Source organism: Dreissena polymorpha, chromosome 2 (genome assembly GCF_020536995.1).
Source record: "Dreissena polymorpha isolate Duluth1 chromosome 2, UMN_Dpol_1.0, whole genome shotgun sequence".
In the NCBI taxonomy this organism is placed as follows: Eukaryota; Metazoa; Mollusca; class Bivalvia; order Myida; family Dreissenidae; genus Dreissena; species Dreissena polymorpha.
Window position 1 is genome coordinate 32,020,413 of NC_068356.1, and position 19,573 is coordinate 32,039,985.

At 34.1% G+C, this 19,573-nt stretch overlaps 1 protein-coding gene and 1 long non-coding RNA gene across 3 annotated transcripts in view; one reads left to right on the forward strand and one right to left on the reverse strand.

Moving 5' to 3' along the window:
- The window catches only part of LOC127866499 (carbonic anhydrase 2-like), an 82,804-nt gene extending 76,628 nt beyond the window's left edge, over window positions 1-6,176 (reverse strand). The window contains exons 1-3 of one of the 2 annotated variants that reach the window (XM_052407053.1): window positions 5,722-6,176; window positions 1,159-1,188; window positions 275-448 (exon numbers count right to left, since the gene is read on the reverse strand). In XM_052407053.1, coding sequence (XP_052263013.1) covers window positions 275-448; window positions 1,159-1,188; window positions 5,722-5,785 — 268 coding nt within the window. In that variant the 5' untranslated portion in view covers window positions 5,786-6,176. The remainder of the gene's footprint in view (window positions 1-274; window positions 449-1,158; window positions 1,189-5,721) is intronic. The other variant, XM_052407054.1, reaches the window with a different exon arrangement.
- The window catches only part of LOC127866508 (uncharacterized), a 60,313-nt gene that overhangs the window by 39,689 nt on the left and 1,051 nt on the right, over window positions 1-19,573 (forward strand). The window lies entirely within an intron of this gene.

Consider the following 19,573-nt stretch of genomic DNA (forward strand, 5'->3'; position numbering starts at 1 on the left):
TATTTATTGTATGTATTGTATGTATTGTATTAACTGTATTTATTGTATTCATTGTATTACAATATTGCCATGTTGTCATAAATGCTATTACTGTTATTGTTGTAAAATAATGGTGATTAATGTAGGCATTTGCCACTTGACCGCCAGAACATAAACACCTTATATATCTTTGATATATTGTTCTGCGTCATTATTACAGCCCTTCACACGAACCCTTTACACAAATTTGCCGAGAGCTACGTCGACACAACGCGGTATATATCCATACTCTTACCGGTATGGCCGTTGTTCTCGAGCGTATAGTACAGGTTGGAGACTCGGTCATAGCCGGAGAATTCAATTGGAGAGAGGTAGGTTGGGTCCACGACCACATTTCGGGTCTGCAGGTCGATGGGGGACTGTCTAATACCGCCACAGTGGGGGTAGTCCAGGTGCCAGTGGTCCGGGCCTGCGGTGATTGGAACAAGCAGCATGGATTTGAACAGTGGTTGGTATATGAGAGCGAAAGACCCGGTCACCGAGTTTCGGAAAACAGTATTTTCCAAATAAGACATAATGGAAACAATAAGTGTAAAAATAATAACCACAATCATAATGTAATAACACAAATGTTCGCTTTTCATTTAAATGAATCAATATTTTCTTATTATGGCTCAAACGAAGCAACCAAAAAAGGGAAACAGTGATCAATTTAACATTCAGTAAAACAGATATGGTTTCCTGATCAACTTATGTTAAACACATATTGCATTTATAAGTATTACAGACTATTCACACTTGTTGTTATACAATAAGGGGAATTAATAAATAACAAAAATTGTAATGCCATTTCTAGTTCGATTATCGCGCTTGTTTTGAGAAAATGTAGTGTTACGGTTGTGATACCATTCTATACATAGATGGTGACGTCACTACGGTATTGTCACCGGTGTGACACAATGGTTGTGAAACTACCGACTGAAAATATAAATCTTAAACAAAGAATGATAGGGACGCAGTAGCAAACGAACTTAAATTTGATACACATCAAAACACACGTCCATTAAACTGCGTTTGTGGTCAGAAGATTATTTGAAATTAAGCAAAATTTGTTTTTAAATGTAAGTTATCGTTAGTTTAATGTATTTGCTTAACAATAATATAAAAATGTGAACTTACCTAGTGAACCTTTGTACGTCCATAAATTACCTAAAAGAATAAGAAAATACATGACTTTTAGTGTTATCAAGCAGAACATTTCATATACAGTTTATTTTTACATACATTAAGCTTTAAGCCCTTGAGGACACACATTACACGAAGTATATTCATAGAATGTCAATGACATACAGAATTTTTAACAGAATCGAGATGAAAGTCTTAATACAAAACATTGTACCTAATCTGAACCTAGATGTCTTACTACAACAATTTGTATTTACTTTATCGTATTTTGTATTTTTATATTAAATAGAATCAATACATGAAAGTACATGGATAGAAACTATTTATAATATAAGTCAGCTCTCCATTTTAATTATATGTTGAACTTAATGATAATAAGACGTCTGATATATGGTTAACTCAATAAAGCTATTTGAAAAAATATAATACAAAGATTATAAGTTGTTTTGCTAAATAAGTGATTATATAAAACACATTTACTCCACATTAAGAAAAAAATAGCGTGAAGAACATACATCTGTATGGCAATTAAATATTAAAGACCATACCAAGGGCCATTTGAACAAACTTTTAGCAGTCTGCAACAGTAAACCGTTAATGTAATCTCTTTTGGCATGTATATGTATTGAAAGCATGATTTTTGATGGAGAATAATCAGCATCTGTGTTCTTTGAAAGGATAATACTTGAACTAAAACAGGACGACAACAAAAGTGTCACAGTGTACAAGAACTGTTTTTGAAAGCACTTTCAAACGCCAAAACGATATATTGTGTCTCATATATTAGACATTTACAATAACATATATGTATAAAAGCAAACTTTTCTGCAATCTGGTCGCATTTTACTTATTTAAATATGTACCGGGTATACCTTGAACTGTAAAACCCTAAACAAAAGTAACAACTTAAGTTAATATTTCGTACGTAAGGACCCCAATTACTCTAAATTTAAAGAGGATTATATGCTAAGGTATTCAACAATTTTTTATGCATTTTTCATGTGATGTGTAAAAAGAACACGTATCAAAGGTCACTATATAGTGAACGCTTTTTTCCGGCTACTTTTAGGTGAGTTAAATCCGCGCAAGTTTCCAGTTTAAGTCTCCAATCCTAAAACATAAAAGCCCTTTCTAAATGAACATAAATGCTTTTCATGCATACAGGTCGAGAAAAAAACCCCATTAAGACATTTACTGAAAAATGGTCTTCCATTCAATCAAAAGGATTTTCAAGAGAATAACATCTCCATAATGAAGTATCTTGTAACCTGCTTCAACATGCCTCCATACAGAAGCTAGGTCCTGTAACCTGCTTCAACATGCCTCCACACAGAAGCTAGGTCGAAGTCTTTCGAATATTCTTCTTTGAACAGACGCCCATAAATATAACTTCTGTCAAAGATTTCTTGGTGAGAAATCATCAGCAAATAGTTAAGATGACTTTACTGGTGATTTATTTCAGAAGGCGATTGCATGACTAACGGATTGTGGATGTACACTGTACATTCTTCTTAATTTTTTAAAAATCCTTATTGCATATGGAATGACTTTAAATACTGAAATTCCGTGCGTATACATGTACATTTAACTGACTTACCTTATAATCATGTAACGCATGTGGACAAATTTTAATATACGAATCGCTTTGATCGAGAATAGAAGAACCTATCTTTTGCCGACTGATCTGGATTCATAATTAGATATTTCATATTCTGAAAAGTACTGATGTTAATGGCTGCAGCTCGCGGATACATTCAATTTCAAATTAATATACAGTCCATCCCATTGTTTAAACCGAGAAGCACATTAATATCCTGGTGACTGTATTTGTTTAACATATAAAATACCTATTGTTTTCGAAATACGCGTTTTGTTTTGTATATCTTGACTTTATCCTCCAATATGATGATGTTGAAATAATCTTTAAATGTAAACGAGTATGTATATTATGGTACAATTACCATAATAACGCCTTTGAACATGCGTTTTATTTGTGAAAATCTTGGTTTTCCTTAAAGCTATTTTATTTATGAAAAAGTGCTTTAAGAAAATATTATTCTATACCGCATACAAAAGTGAAGTTAGACGAATAATTTTTCTGTAAGATTAACATCCCAAATAACAATTTTGAAACGGTTTCATTGTTACTTATTTAATCATTAAAATAATAAGCAAGTAATTAAACTGTACTAATCGAATGAAATGTGGAACAATACATACTCCAGTATACATCTTTCTAATTGACAAAACTTATGGACATGTGACGCATTAACGGATAAAAACGGTTGAATTCATTTAAAATAATACGCACGTTTCGATGACAGATGTTAATTGCGCAATTAAAAGAATACATATATTTGCCTTAATCTTCCACGAAAAAAATGGGTTTGGATGCGATTGCTGTTTACATCATATTTATAAATATGACATAATGTGCATATCGGGCCTGACTGAGACGCATTGCCAACCAAGATAGTATTACAAACTCCAACATGAGCTCTGACATAAAAACTTATAAAGGAATTGCATTCTTCTGTACTTTATAAAAGAAGCGTGTTGCAACTGATTACAATTGATGGACTCGAAACATGTTGGAAAAGGCTCTGAGTAGATACATGTATATGAAACGACATGACAAATAGCAGAAAGAACAATCGCATAATGTTAAGAACACACAGCACTCTGGTATATACGTACAGAGCATGTGCATATAGCTTAACAAGCAACGCCATAACCATTATATGCGCATACGTTTTAATTTCAAAACAATTTTATGGGTCATAAACTATCATTATTCAGTGGTATAATATAGTTATAGCTACATAAATGTGTGTACCCTGTGTCCGGAAAGTAATTTATAATTAAATAATTATATTTTGATAACGTTAATACCTAAGATGGCATTTTGAAAAATGTACAATGAACGCTTGAATAACATGTGACGTGATTTCCATTTTTATGTCCGATATTTGTAAGCATATCTCATGTTATTAAAATAAAATGTTAAAACACATACACGAAGAATAAAGAACTTCGAGTACCATTTTTCTAAACTTGAAGACAAACTTTTGTAAAGAAACATGCATAAATATGTAATCTATTAGCAAAGATTTTATCGTAGTCATAATTAACAAAATGCTGTCATGTTGATAAATTTCATTCGGTGCACAATATTTAAAAATGTTCAATCCATTTTAATTAAACCGATTTAATTGTTCATTTACAAAACACGAGTTTGTACATTGAGGACACGTTTTTCCGCTGGCGTTTTTGCTTACGCTGACGGTAAAGGTGCTGTGTTTCAATGTTAAAAAAGTTCTAATAAACGCATCCTATTTATTGTACTGTAAATGCAAATTTAACAAAAAATGACAATTGCGGGAATATAAAGAAGTTATATATTCATGTTAATTTATCATAAGATATAAGCAAAAATGCCATTCTTTTGGAGATTCTGTATAAATACTATTGAAAAGCTACCATTTCGTAAAATATCTCACCATCTGTAATCATAAAAATACAGTATAACATTTTAAAATAATTTATAAAAAAACAACCCAAGTATAACATTTCATCAAATTATGCTGTCTCCATTAACAAAAAGATTGCATCAATGAGCATATACATATTTGATTTCATAATTAAAGTTTTATTCATAAAATTAATAAGCATCCTGGTGCAACGGTTTATATTAATAAAACCCCAATACTTCACATAGTTTAAGGCGATCTACACATGAATATACCAAAATTTAAACCGTATTGCAATCATATTTAAATAAGCAACCGTATAACGAGTATTCAAAGGCGTAATGTGTTCTTTTTTCTTGCTTGAATGACGACATCGCCAATTTATGTTTTTTAATTAAAGCTCTTTGATACATCATACGAGTTAGACGACAAATACGTATGCAATTTTCTTTGCATCTCTTATATAGGTCTTTGAACATCGCAGATACATTTATCCTGTGCAATATGAGTTCCTTTACTTACACATGGACGTAAATAAAAACTATTAATATTGTATAATGCGTAAGTACACACAATACAGCTTAACTGTACACAAGAGGAGTTATAAAGTGAATGAAAATTGCGAAATTTATTACTGAGCAAGTTGTGCTTGGGAGGAAAACAGTAAACCAAGTGACAAAGTTATATAATCACATCGAATGCAAGGAATAACCGGTGGCTATTATGTCTAGTGGTCAAATATAAAAGAGCAAGCAAAGGTAAAGAAAAGTAGCTGTATTATGTACAATAAACGCCTGCATAATGATATAATAATTTCAAGGTAACATAAACTGCAATCTTAAATGCAAGAAAGTCCTAATTTGTGTATAATGTTAGATTTTAGGAACATCATAGCATTCAAAAACCAATAAGAAACTTTCACATATGTTACCAGCCCCACTAAAAACACATGCTGTCTCAATAGCTTATTTAAAATATAAGAACACAATGAAAGAGCTGACATGCGATATTATATACAGTAATGGAAATTTCGAAAATGATGACCAGGCTTTATTGTCACGCAAATGAAATGTAAAGCTGAACCAACCTGCACTGGAAAACACAACCGTCAGTTGCGACGCAATAATACACAGCAGACATAATACGGCCATGTTTGAACCATCAGGATTCAAGTCTTAATTCCTCTTCAATTGCAGGTTCTTACCGACAATTAAAATTATATATCAGGATTCAAGTCTTAATTCCTCTTCAATTGCAGGTTCTTACCGACAATTAAAACTATATTGAATACTTATTTCCTCAATCCTCTTCAAGGCTACCGCAAAAAGTATAACTATGAAAGAGTATCTACTTTAATAGCATAACCCTTTACTTAAATGCAACAAAATAATATTGATTTTTTTCTCAAAAATATCAATTGTCCTTAAAATTACACCGGTTGAGGTTTGTATAAAAGACAGTATCAAAACTTTTCTCGAATTAAAAACTCGACTGATTTATAACGTAAACATATCGTCTGTTTAAGTAAGCCGTTTCGTTCCTGCTTTATATACCTCGGCTTAAATAGTCTAGTCACTGTTTACCGCTCTCCATCTTTTTCATGTGTAGGGGCGGGGAAAATGCGTTATCGTCTATGGGATATAACACTTGCTTTCCTTAGGGCCTGATATACAATCGCATCTTAATATTTTTATTAGCCGGAGAGAAGCGAATGTATGATGCGTATTATTTCAGATTTGTTTAATGAGGTCAAAAGATCATTTAATTATTTTGTACTAGATGATCCAGATCAGTTCGTTTAACATTCAAACTTTTTAACAAAATAAGTTGTTTGTAGTATTGTCGATATTCATGTAACCAAATAATTAAACGTCGAAACTATTTTTTGAACTATTTAGTATGATAAATCCAACAAAAACACGTATTTTTCTTTCCTTTTTTATCAACGTTTCGGCTTACGCCTTCATCAGGATAATACAAATAATAACAGAAAGCGGATGTTACGTCATTGACTTAACGTACATTAAAATGCGGGAAAATGTACGTCAATAAAATGAACGTTAATTAAATTAAGCTTAACTTTCGGATTCAAGAATACACAATTTCCTATAAAATTATATAAAAAAATACTAATAGGAAAAAACAAAAGTAAGCTTAATTAAATTGAAGAGCTAGTCTTTTATGTTAAAAAGAACTTTGTTATTCATACCATTAGGGTGTAATGTTTTAAGTCTATGTATATAGTAAGTTTCTTTACATAGACGATCTATGTTGTTATTAACAACATCAATTGGCATAAAGGAAAAGTCATTTGCGCTGTGGTGATCTTCATTAAAATGTGATGCGACGTTAACAGTGACGTTAACAATTCTTTAATATTGTCAATATTAACGTTATAATCAGCGCGACGCCGTTTGTAATGGTGTAAAACCCTTGTTAAAATGACATTAACATGCATGTTTCATTCAAAGGGACATGTACACAAACCTATTGCATTAAAAAACAACAATATATTTCACGAGAGTAAACATGTATTAAAACGTTCTTCATGAACTGATTTATATTCATTAGATGCTTTTTTGTCAGCTTGAATCGAATGCCAACTATTAAAATGGGATTTATTGATTCATTTTAACATTTCATACCAAGTGTTAAGCAAAGAGTGTTTGTATGTAAACAAAACTATAAGAGTGAACGTCGACCGCATTTTGTAAAAGATGTATTGTTTTATTGCTGAACAGAAACAAAATTTCTCCATGATCATGTCTTTTCTTATTTTTCTTTTGATGAAGCCTTGCATTATATGTTATATCGTTGTGCAAGTGCGCTTGTCGAACGGTTATTTTTAAAAGCATTAATGCAAGTATATTTCTATTTCTATAACTTTCTATTTATTAATGTGTGAGATAGCAAAATCCAATTTCTCTAAAGTATTTGCTACTTTTCATATTAAAATGTTGCGGGCATTTGCTTATAATCTTTCTTTACATTCAAATTTTAAAATGAGTATATCTATAGGTTACTCCGTCACGTCATTTAACGTTAATATCTTTATATCAGCCGAGTTCTAAGAAAACTGGGCATAATGCTTTTGCGTAAAGTGTCATCCCAGATTAGCCTGTGCAGTCCGCACAGGCTTATCAGGGACGACATTTTCCGCCTAAACGTGATTTTCGGCAAGGAGGGACTTCCTTGAAACTAAAAATACCATAAAAGCGGAAAGTGTCGTCCCTGATTAGCCTGTGGGACGACACTTTACGCACATGCATTAAGCCCAATTTTCTCAGAACAAGACACATATGAAAAGCTACCTACCTCATATGGAAAATGCACAGTCAGCATGTGACTTGGCTGAGCCAATTAAGAACGAGTATTATGTACGATGTAAAATAACGGTGCCTCCAAACGCCAAACAATTTCCTCAATACCAGAATAACATGAGTCATAACAATGTGTATACATAAGCTTAGTGCGATTTTATTCCGTAATTACATTTACTTAAATATGAGGCTAAGTACCCTTTTAACAATTTAACTTGAATCACCTTTCTTATATTGTTTGCGTTTGTAATTGACAGACCGTTTATTCTAGAACTAGAAGTAGTACAACAATTGTATAAATGATTTTTTAGTATCACCACATTGTATAATTGCTTTATTATTTATTATACATTTATTGTCAACATTGTACATTGTATTTATTGTACATTGAATAAATCTCTTTCATTAATGCTTATCTAGATGTACACTTGTGCATAATATGCAAAGTTGTCGATGTTATATTGCCTGATGTGAATATACATGTATAAATAACTTATGTTTCATGTTTGGTAAATGAATAAAACTCCGCGAGTGTAATTTAAAGACTTTTGATATTTTACAAAACAAAACAAAAACATTAAAATAATGTTGTAGCATTTAATTGAACGATAAAAACAATTTAGTAGATACAGTTCCATAGTTGTTTTATGGCTGTTTTTAAAAGGATTTAGGAAATAGGTATTCAATATACTATGAGTTGGTAAAACCCTGAAATTGAAATAGAATTAAGTTTTTACGTCTTGCTGCTTCAAACATGACCGTATTTCGTCTGCCATGAATTATTGCGTCAAAACTTACAGAAGCGTTTATCAGTACATGTTCGTCCAGTGTTTACTTTGCATTTGCGTGACAGGATAGTCTGATCATGATTTTCAAAAATTCGAATACGTTACATAAGATCCTTTTAAATCGTGTTCTATATTTGTGTAAGCTATTTAATAGATAACACGTTTATTTTGCAAAGCTGCTAACACGAGCGGAATTTTCTGTTTTGTTTTTGTATACCATGACGTTCCTGAAATATAATATTAAATAGCATTTAGGACTTTATTGCATTCGACATTGCAGTTTATGTTACATTGAACTTACTTTATCCATCGGTAGTCGTTTATATCAAATTCAAAGGAACTATTTCTACATATGTGTTTGCCCTTTTATATATTTTACCGCTAGACATTATAGCCAGTGTTTATTCTTTGCATTCGGTGAGGTTATATATGTTTGTCACTTGATTAACCTTTTTTCAAGCAAGCACCAATAGCGATGTAATTAAAAATCAAATACGTAATTTTAATTATATTCATGGTCTTCATTTGTTTTAGGTTAAGCTGTGTCATGTGTAAATATCAATAATAAACACGTTACTATGTTTCAGTTACTTCCATGTTTAAGTTAATGACTTCATATTTTCAATGATAATTCATTTTAGTTATAAGAGCAATAAAATCGTATAATAATTTGTCGCTTAATATCCATTACGTATCATGGAGAATTAATTTTAAAAATATGCGTTGTCATCATTAAAGCAAAAAATGATGACGCATTAAGCCTTTGAACTGCGATATTTCCTATTGGTTTCCGTATTTATATTTGTGTAGTTGAGTTTATGTTAACTATAAACCGTTGCACCAGGATGCCCAGTCATTGTATGAGTAATGCTTGATAAATGTAATCAATTATGATTTGGATAACTTACATCATCATTTATTTGTTTAATTGGACGCCGCATAGTGTATTTCTATGTTGTTTTATTTTTTTTTCAATATTATTCAAATGCTATTATGTATGTTTGTTTATATTTACAGTCGGTAAGAAGTGGTACCTTTTTAATATTTATGCATTATTTTCCAAAAGTGCAATTTTGTTGCTTATAGATTTTGATAAATGACCACATTATATCAACTTAGTATTGCAATCAATTTGTATTATGTTAAGTTTATTTGCATTTACAGTACACTGAACGGGCAGTGTTTAAAAGCACTTTTCTGACCTTGAAACCTTTACCGTCCGCGTTAGCACAAACGTCAGCGGAAACACGGCCTTAAGTACATAGTCGTGTTTTGTAAATGAAAAAAACTACGTCGAATAAATCAAACAAGATTGAAATTTTTTTAATCGTATGCACCGAGTGAAATTCATCAACATTTATGCATTTTGTAGACTATGACTAAGGTATAAAGGTCTGCTGTTAAATTACACGGTTATACTCGTTTAGTTACAATAGTATGTCTTCAATTTAAAAAAACCAATATCTAATAAAAATTCCATCTTAGTTATAAATGTTATCAAAAGATAACTAATTGATAACCAAAGGCTTTTTGGACAAGGGTAAACATATTAATAGAACTGCAAATCTAAAATCTTTTCGACACCAATGAACGGTTTTCAAAATACTTGTTAAATTAAACTTAAGTAAACATTTACGATAATTTTCTATGCAAACTCTTCCGCATTCTGCTTACAAACGGAGAATCTATAAATCAATTTAGCAATAGTTAATTGTTTATTTAAAACGACATAGAGACTAACAGAAAGAGGCTAAAGGATCATTATCATATTAAAGAATTTTCGAAACGAGGTCTTTTATCATTATGCTTTTATGTATAGATTAAGGCTAATAAAACGTGTTTTTTTTCAAAGGGTAACGAAAGATGCCTGAGATAACTTAACTTATTTAAACAGCTTATAAATGTCCAATATAAGGGAATAAATATCGTGTTGAAAAGCTGCCAACTTGACGTTAAACTTAAGTAAAAGTGGGCAATGGTTTACTTAAACCGGACAGAGTTGTCGAGACTTTATCCGATTCCCTTTAATCTTTTATTGCTAGGCGGATTCTCTTTAATCTTTTATTGCAGGGTTGTATATTTATTTGCAGGTATCGTATTATCGTTACATATATGGCTGATACCATATATAAGTTGGTTAGATGTAGACTTCAGCTTCTTGTATTGTAAACACAAACTTGAGAGTTTTCAACACAGTAATATCAATGTTCAAAGCGTTTTCATTTATCTCTATATAGAGTAATATTTCCATCAACTTGAAACGAAGTAAAAATACTATTTTATTATGGCATGTTGTATGCACACAGATCACCAGGTTTCAGAGAAATTTACACTCAGAACCCAAGCAATGTGTTCTAAATACACGTAACTTTGAAGGCATCGTAATTATCTCCTGAAGATTTGCAATCGAAACACCTTTGACATAAAGTATATTTATGGGCGACTATTGTCAAAACATCTTTAAAATACCTTGGCATAGCTTCTTTCGGGAGGCCTATTGGAGTAGGTTACAGTATAAATAATATTTACCATAATATATGCAACGCTTTACTCTAAAAAAGCAATGTGATTAATTGAAAGACATTATTTCAGTTAATGAAACTCATTATGGTATTTCTGCCTCGACTTCTGCTTCGACCTGTTTGCAAGGAAAGCGTTGTTGTTCAATAATATATCACTTTCAGGTTTTAGATTGGAGACTAACACGAGAAACATGCGCGAATGCGCATTAAAATCAATAAAAAATGCACAACAAAACCCGCTGTAACAGTGGACTTTGATACGTGTTTTTTCTTACCAACCAAATGACCTTTTTAATTTCTTAAATGCATTTAGCTTAATTATCGTGTCTTTTAAGGAAATGTACGGTTATGGGAGTTGGTACGTGCAAAATGACTTTATGTCTTGCTTAAGTTGATGGGTTTACATTACATTGCATACGTATTTAAATTAGAATACTAGTATTACGACAAGCATGAAGAGAACTTCGGTTGTGTGTGTAACATATACCATAGAAATATGAGCCTTGCTCTGTGAAAAAAGTCCGCACAGGCTAATCAGGGACCACACTTTCCGCCAAACCAAGATTTTTGCAAACAATAGACTTTCTTTAAACGAAAAAAATCATATTATAGTTAATTCGCGAAAATCGGCACAATTTAAAGCTTTGTTTTAGGGTTAAAAAGTTAACAATGGGTACAGCGGGAGAGACTCGCCTATAATAGAGACGCTTGAAGAAAATTGGTCGGCGACCTATGTCGTGGACGGGACAACAGGCAAAGATGAGATGTATTTTGGTAAAGTTTTTTTTTGCTTTATAACATACCTTAAGACTAACGGGCATGCTATCTATGATTACCATGTACAAGATTAAAATATATAGAACGTTAAAAGATTACTTTTCTGAAGTGCGAAATTTAACAAGGCACTGAAGTGCATCCTCGTCCAATTTTTAAACATAAGTACAATAATGCAAATACCGTGAAATATATAAACCAGACTGTAAAACTATACTGTCCAATTAATAAACTTAAATATATGATTCAGAAATAAAAGATTGGTCGAAGTCTTTAGATTGTATTTTTAACGGAACAAGATATTTTTTAATACCATTGAGCAAAATGTTTGGGTGCATTCTGGTTCAGTTATCGTCTGTCAGCAACCGTCTGTATAATAAATGCTGATACGATTACTGAATGTATTTGCCCCATAAGTAATGAAGAGGAGATGAGCATAACTTATGAAAATATAAGGCTGCTGAACTGTTGATAAACTTCAAAGGGTGAATCGATCAATCGATAAATCGATGTATGATATTTAAAATTTGCTGTATAATAAATATGATACATTTTAAGTCTCTATAACGCTCAAAATCAACGAAAATTTCGTAAAGTATTTCGTAAAATAAAGTTTACACCTAAACAATCAGTGTTTCTTAAAGCAATAGCCACAATTTCAACGCTAGATGTGGTATGATTACATAGATTTTTGTAGATATAAAATGCTCGTTTTTATTTATTTGTGACCACAATAAATTCCATGATAATTTCCTGCGAATATATCTATTCATACGACACACGAACACTAAAATGGTACCATGTTAAAACCATAATAAAAACGAGCATTTTGTATCCACAAACATCTATTTTACCAGACCACATCTGGTGTTAAAATTTCGGCAATTGCCATAAGGAACAATGATTTTTAATTGTTTAGCTTTATTTTGCGAAATATTGTACGAAATTTTCGTTGATTTTGAGAAGTTATGTTAGTTTAATGAAATACTAATTGATGCAGTTGATAAAGCTTTATGAATCTGGTAAAATTCAAAATTTTATATAAAGTATACTAAACGAATGAATAAAATTTTGCGCAATATAATAAAAGATGAAAAGAAAGAACAAGACAAAATATGTGAGATGTAAACAGACACCCGTATGGATTGATGAGTTAATGAGTGCATAAATGATTACACAAAAGATTGAATGATTAACTAAATTATGAACGACAGCCCAAATGTTAGAGTAAAGAATAACAAATGAAGGATCCTAAGAAGAAAAATAAAAAGAAACAAATTAATGACTTCGCGTAGTCTGCTCCTTTGTACACACGTAAATATGTTTGCATATTTCTAAATGCAATACAATTGGATATTTCAAACAAACTCTGTGACATTGACAATTTCTTAGAAACGGTGATATCGAGTATCCACTTAATTAAATATTTAATGATTAAGGGAATCGTATTTTGTCGATAACTGTCTGCAAGTTAGGACCGATTTTCTACTTGAGCAACTGACGATATGCCTCTATGCATATATATCCTAGTTACGTAATGGGCAGTTTATCGTGCATCACAAAGTTGTTAATCTGTTGCGTCTTAATCTAATATTAAGTAAACAAATAATTATCGAATTATTATTAGCTTGTATTGCTTTTTTATTTTAATTACGATCCCTCGAAGTTATTGTTTATTTACAGTTTGTGGGATACATTTTGGTCTAATTGTTAAGTTTTAGATCCTTTCAAGCGGTTTAAACCCTCCCTGGTTTTAATTGACCTTTCCAGTGTCAAACATGACTTTGTGTTGAATGTCTAATTCTATGTATTGCCTTTCCCAAGCAAGGAATCGATTTGTTAATCATTGTGCTTGTTTTTCGACTGCTGCAATTGATTTTTGCGCTCACGTTAAGTTGCTTCTTAATTCAAATCAACCACTGACACAGACGCCCATCGGTTCAGTATAAATATGCATACTTTAAAATTATACTTCCGCGTATAACAATACATTATAACAAATAAAGCCACAGCCCGCCCCTAACAACGGATGTCTGCGTGGTTGCGCATTTGTTCACCACGTCAGTGTTACGTCAATTTTTAATAAAACTTAAATATGTTTATACATGTAATTACTCAATTGACACCATTTCATGCCCTTCAGTTAACAAAACAATTGAGCAAATATACGAGTGTACATCTACCAATCATTCATAGTATATACTTATTTTATCACATACCATATTTTAAAACTACGGATGAATCTAAAAGGACACGCATGCCCCCGCTTTATTACTATGGACACTGAAACGCGTATTGTGAGCCGGCCCTTTGAAACCGTTGCTACACAAAAAGCCTGCTTCATAAGCGACATTGAACTTAAAACCAGCAAAATATTTGGCCAATTGTACATACAACACGTCGTATCAATAGGATTGACAGTAATAAAAATTGACTAAAAAGAAATAAATCAGACAGTCACGTGGCTGTTGCACTCAACAAGTGGTCTATCGGTTCCAATTTATTTCAAAATCACATCATGCGCTAGATATTATGGGCTGGATGCGAACACATACTTATTAATAAGATATTAGGAATAAATTTAGCTATGAGCTTTATCTTGAAGTGACGCGACACATGTGGGGCTGTTGTAACAATAAAGCTTTACCTTCAAACGAGTGTCACGATTGTTGCTTGTGATGATTTGAATTGATATTATCATTTGTAATAATTTATATGAAAATCTCAGAATGCACAACAAAGGTATGAACCGCGCACAAAATGTCACCACCAAAAATACAAACATTCTCACTTACGTATACACGGACGTAAGACTATATGCCATTCCATCATTATCATGACAAAGGATTAATTATAATACATGTATAACTGAACAGTAGATATGCATGTTGTATACAACTCACAAGTATTTATGACACCAGAAATATTCATTTTAAAGCAAGATTTTTTAAAATATAAAGATCATATCTCAACGGTATTGGACATGACTGACAAGTCAACCACTGTACATCAACATCTTATACTACATAATGTGTAGGTATATTGTGTTTTATTAAATCGAGATTGCTTGATACAACATGGTAATGGTATACTGGAAAGCCTCAATTGATTGTTTAAATACAGGACATGATGTATTGTAATGTTGGTGGAAAATGAAAAAACACACAATAGTTTGAGGCCTTTATTTTCAAATAAACATTGCATTCCAGATAAGATCATCATATTTATTAATTTGCTAGACAATACCTTACACAATTAATTAGAACATAACATACAATAAAGAAAAAAATTGTTTAAAAAATAAAAATTACTGCAGAAGCGACTTCATGCATACCATCCTTAGCTCCATGATGTAATAAGCAGGTTGTACTTATAATGTTATTAACATTCCAAGTTGAACAAGAGCTGTCAGAGGACAGCCAGTTCCACTTTTCTTGTTCTTGTCTGAGTTTCTGGCCTTTAAAAACAACAACAATCTCAATGTGTGTATAGTTATTGTTGATAAGTAATTTTCTTATTTGCAAATTTCTTACAAAACAACTGAAATTTTGCAAACCATTTTTCTTTATTTAATCACAAATACATTTACTGTTGAAATCGACCCGATGGCCCTCGTCTTCTTTGATAGCATAATGTACATTCTCTATTCTTCACCTGATATCAGGACCACAACGGCATATACATTTTTGAGGTTTAATGTATATATTAGTTATAAAGAATATGTAAATTAAATATATTAAACCAAGAAATGTGACAATGCCAAGAAACTTTCACTGAGGCTTGACTTGACTTGATCCCGAGTTTATTTGTCATCTGCTGCAGGATTAGTCCCAGTAGCTGGGGTAGGCAGCAGGCAGCTAGAACGTCTAACCCCTGATTTCCAAACTCTTCTGTTTTGTGGGTCTATGTATCCCAAGCCACTGGTGTGCAGGTAATCCCTAACACAGTCAGACAACGATTTCCTTGGTCTCCCTCCACCTCTAGCACCAGGAATGGCCATCTTCGTGATGGAGTTCATGTAAGGAGTGGCACGTTCGACATGCCCAAACCAGCTCAGACATCTGGCTCTCAGTGATGCTGTGACTTCTGGTATCACTAGTTTACCATACAGCGTGTCAGTGTCGACTCAGTCATCAGGCTTGATGCTGCAGGTCCAGCTTGCCATTGCTCTGTCGTTCCTACGAAGTCGTTGTAGATCAGAAGCGGATTGTGCCCACGCTTCACTACCATGTAACATGGCAGAACGGACACAAGCATTGAACACTTTGCCACTGGTTTTAAGGGAAACGTGCTTTGATGTCAGTATTGGAAGTAGCTTCTCCAACTTTCCCCAGGCAGTGCAGCATCTGGTGATGATGGCAAGTTTGCAGCCTCCCCCAGCACATAGCATGTCACCTAGATAGCAGAAGCTGGCCTCAACATTAAGCTGTGAGCCGTCAACGACCACCTGGGAAACTGGTCTTCCATTAATTGGACGTGCCTGGTCCAGGCATCTCAGACAAACATAGTCCGGGATGCTGGTGATTCTTCCCTTGATGCTACTGCACTTTTTGTGCACCCACAGTTTGCACTTGGTGCACTCAATGGAGTTCACTCCCACTCAACTCCAACATACTGCACATACTCACGCAGGAGATTCAATCCAGGTCCGGTGATCAATAGCTTTGTCTTCTTCATATTGACCCTCAGCTGATTGCTTTCCATACCATCCTTCAAACCTTTCAGTCTGGAGAGACACTCCTCCAGTGAGTCCGCGATCACAGCAAGATCATCAACATAGAGGAGCTCCCATGGAACCCCGGTGCGGAATTCCCTCGACAGAGCCTCATGGAGTAGGATGAAAAGCAGGGGACTGAGAACAGAACCCTGATGCACTCCTACTCCAACTTCCTCGCTGTACTGTCCGTTGACACGTACTCGGCTCCTTGTGCCTGTGTACATGCCTTGTATGATACGTACTGCCCATTCCTGAACCCCCAAGACTCCTCAGGGCCCACCAGAGGACCTTCCTTGGTACTCTATCAAATGCTTTCTCCAGGTCGACAAATGCAATATACAGTGGCTTGTTTGCAGCAATGTATTATTCCTGCAGCTGGTGTATGATGAAGATTGCATCAGTCGTATCTCTACCAGGTACAAAACCAAACTGCATACCATCGATGTTGACCACCTCGTGTATGAGGGTGTCAAGTACACGCTCATCAGTTTCATCGTCTGGTCCGTAAGCTTTAACCCACAGTAGTTTCCTCTGTCTAGAGCCTCCCCTTTACCTTTGTAAAGGTTAATGATGTGGCTCTCCTCCCAGTCATTGGGGATCACACCATTGCTGAAAACGACCTCAGCCAGCTGTCTCAGCCTTTCTGTTCCCTCCTCACCAGCTACTTCCAACATCTCGGCGATCACTCCTGACGGACCAGCGCCTTTGCCGCATTTCATCTTGCCAAGAGCTTTGCGAATTTGTTTTGCTGTGACTGGTGGAGGAGGGGTGATAAGAATTTTATGCAACGCATAATTTTTGAAATGGGGATAGCTTATATGAAGTAATTACAAAATACACCAAGTCATGGAGAATTGTAAACAATAATTCATGAACTTAGACCTTCCATTATGTCCTTGACCTTAAACAAAGGAGCATGTCAATGATTTTTTAGAAATCTTCAGGCAAAAGGGAACAAATAATCCCAAGAAATATTAAAATCCTGCAGACAAATCTTCACACTATCTTTATGCCCAACAGCCCAAAACTGGTGAAATGTTTTAAGAGCTATTAGACATTATTCATTTATATAGTCAGGTTATTGGATTTTTAAAATCTGTTTAATGACAGCATACTCATTTTGGCTTATGGTTTAACTATATTACCGCAATGGTTGTCCCAGACAAACACAATTCAAAACAAGAGGGCCAAGATGGCCCTAGTTCGCTCACCTGAGAGGAGTCGGTTCATTAAATCTTTACCAAATGTCAAACTTGACCTAGATATTGTCCAGACAAACACCCTGGTCAAGTTTTATCATTATTTCATCTGCGAGTCATGATCAATGTACCTATGAAGTTTCATGATCCTAGGCGTAAGCATTCTTGAGTTATCATCTGGAAACCATTTTTCTAAGTTGAGTCACCGTGACCTTGACAGCCATTGTGTGAATACGTTTTTTGGCACTGTGACCTTGACCTAGTGACCTGATAATCAATAGGGGTCATCTGCGAGTCATGATCAATATACCTATGAAGTTTCATGAACCTAGGCATAAGCGTTCTTGAGTTATCATCCAGAAACCATTTTACTATTTCAGGTCACCGTGACCTTGACCTTTGACCTAGTGACCTGAAAATCAATAGGGGTCATCTGCGAGTCATGATCATTGTACCTATGAAGTTTCATGATCCTAGGCATAAGCGTTCTTGAGTTATCATCTAGAAACCATTTTACTATTTCAGGTCACCATGACCTTGACCTTTGACCTAGTGACCTGAAAATCAATAAGCTTCATCTTCGAGTCATGATCAATGTAGCTATGAAGTTTCATGATCCTTGGCATAAGAGCTCTTGAGTTATCATCCGGAAACCATCTGGTGGACGGACAGACCGACATGAGCAAAACAATATACTCCCTCTTCTTTGAAAGGGGTGGGGGGGGGGCATAATGAGAAAACTGCCCCCCTCCCAGCAGCCATATTATTCAACTGACCGGAACCATTTCTGAACTCAACTCTCGTATCAAGGAAACAAATGTTCTGAGCAAATTTCATGAAAATTGGGCCAAAAATGTGACTTCTACTGTGTTCACATGTTTTCACTATACATGTATACATATAGAGAAAACTGCCCCGTCCACTGGCGGCCATGTTTTCTACCGATCCCGACCATTTTCAAACTCGTCCGAGATATCATTAAAACCAATGTTTTGTCAAACTTTCATGATAATTGGGCAAAAATTGTGACTTCTAGAGTGTTTACAAGGTTTCTCTTTAGCCCAATAGGGAAAACTGCCACTATATACATATAGAGAAAAATGCCCTGCCCACTGGCGGCCATGTTTTTTCACCGATCTCGACCATTTCCGAACTCGTTCGAGACATCAATTGAACCAATGTTTTGACCAACTTTCATGATGATTGGGCAAAATTTGTGACTAATAGAGTGTTTACAAGGTTTCTCTATAGCCAAATAAGGAAAACTACCCCGCCCACTAGCGGCCATGTTTTTCAACGGATCGGAACCACTTTTGAACTGAACCAAGATATCATTAAGACAAACATTTTGACAAAGTTACATGAAGATTGGGCATGAAATGTGACTTCTACAGTGTTTACAAGGTTTTTCTTTTTTTTTACCTAGTGACCTAGTTTTTGACCCGGCACAACCCAGTTTCGAACTCGGCCAAGATTTCATTGGGACAAAGCTTCTGACCAAGTTTCATGAAGATGGGACGAGAAATGTGGCCTATAGAGTGTTTACAAGCAAATGGTAACGTACGGACGGACGGACATACGACGGACAAAGACCGGTCACAAAATCTCACCTGAGCAAT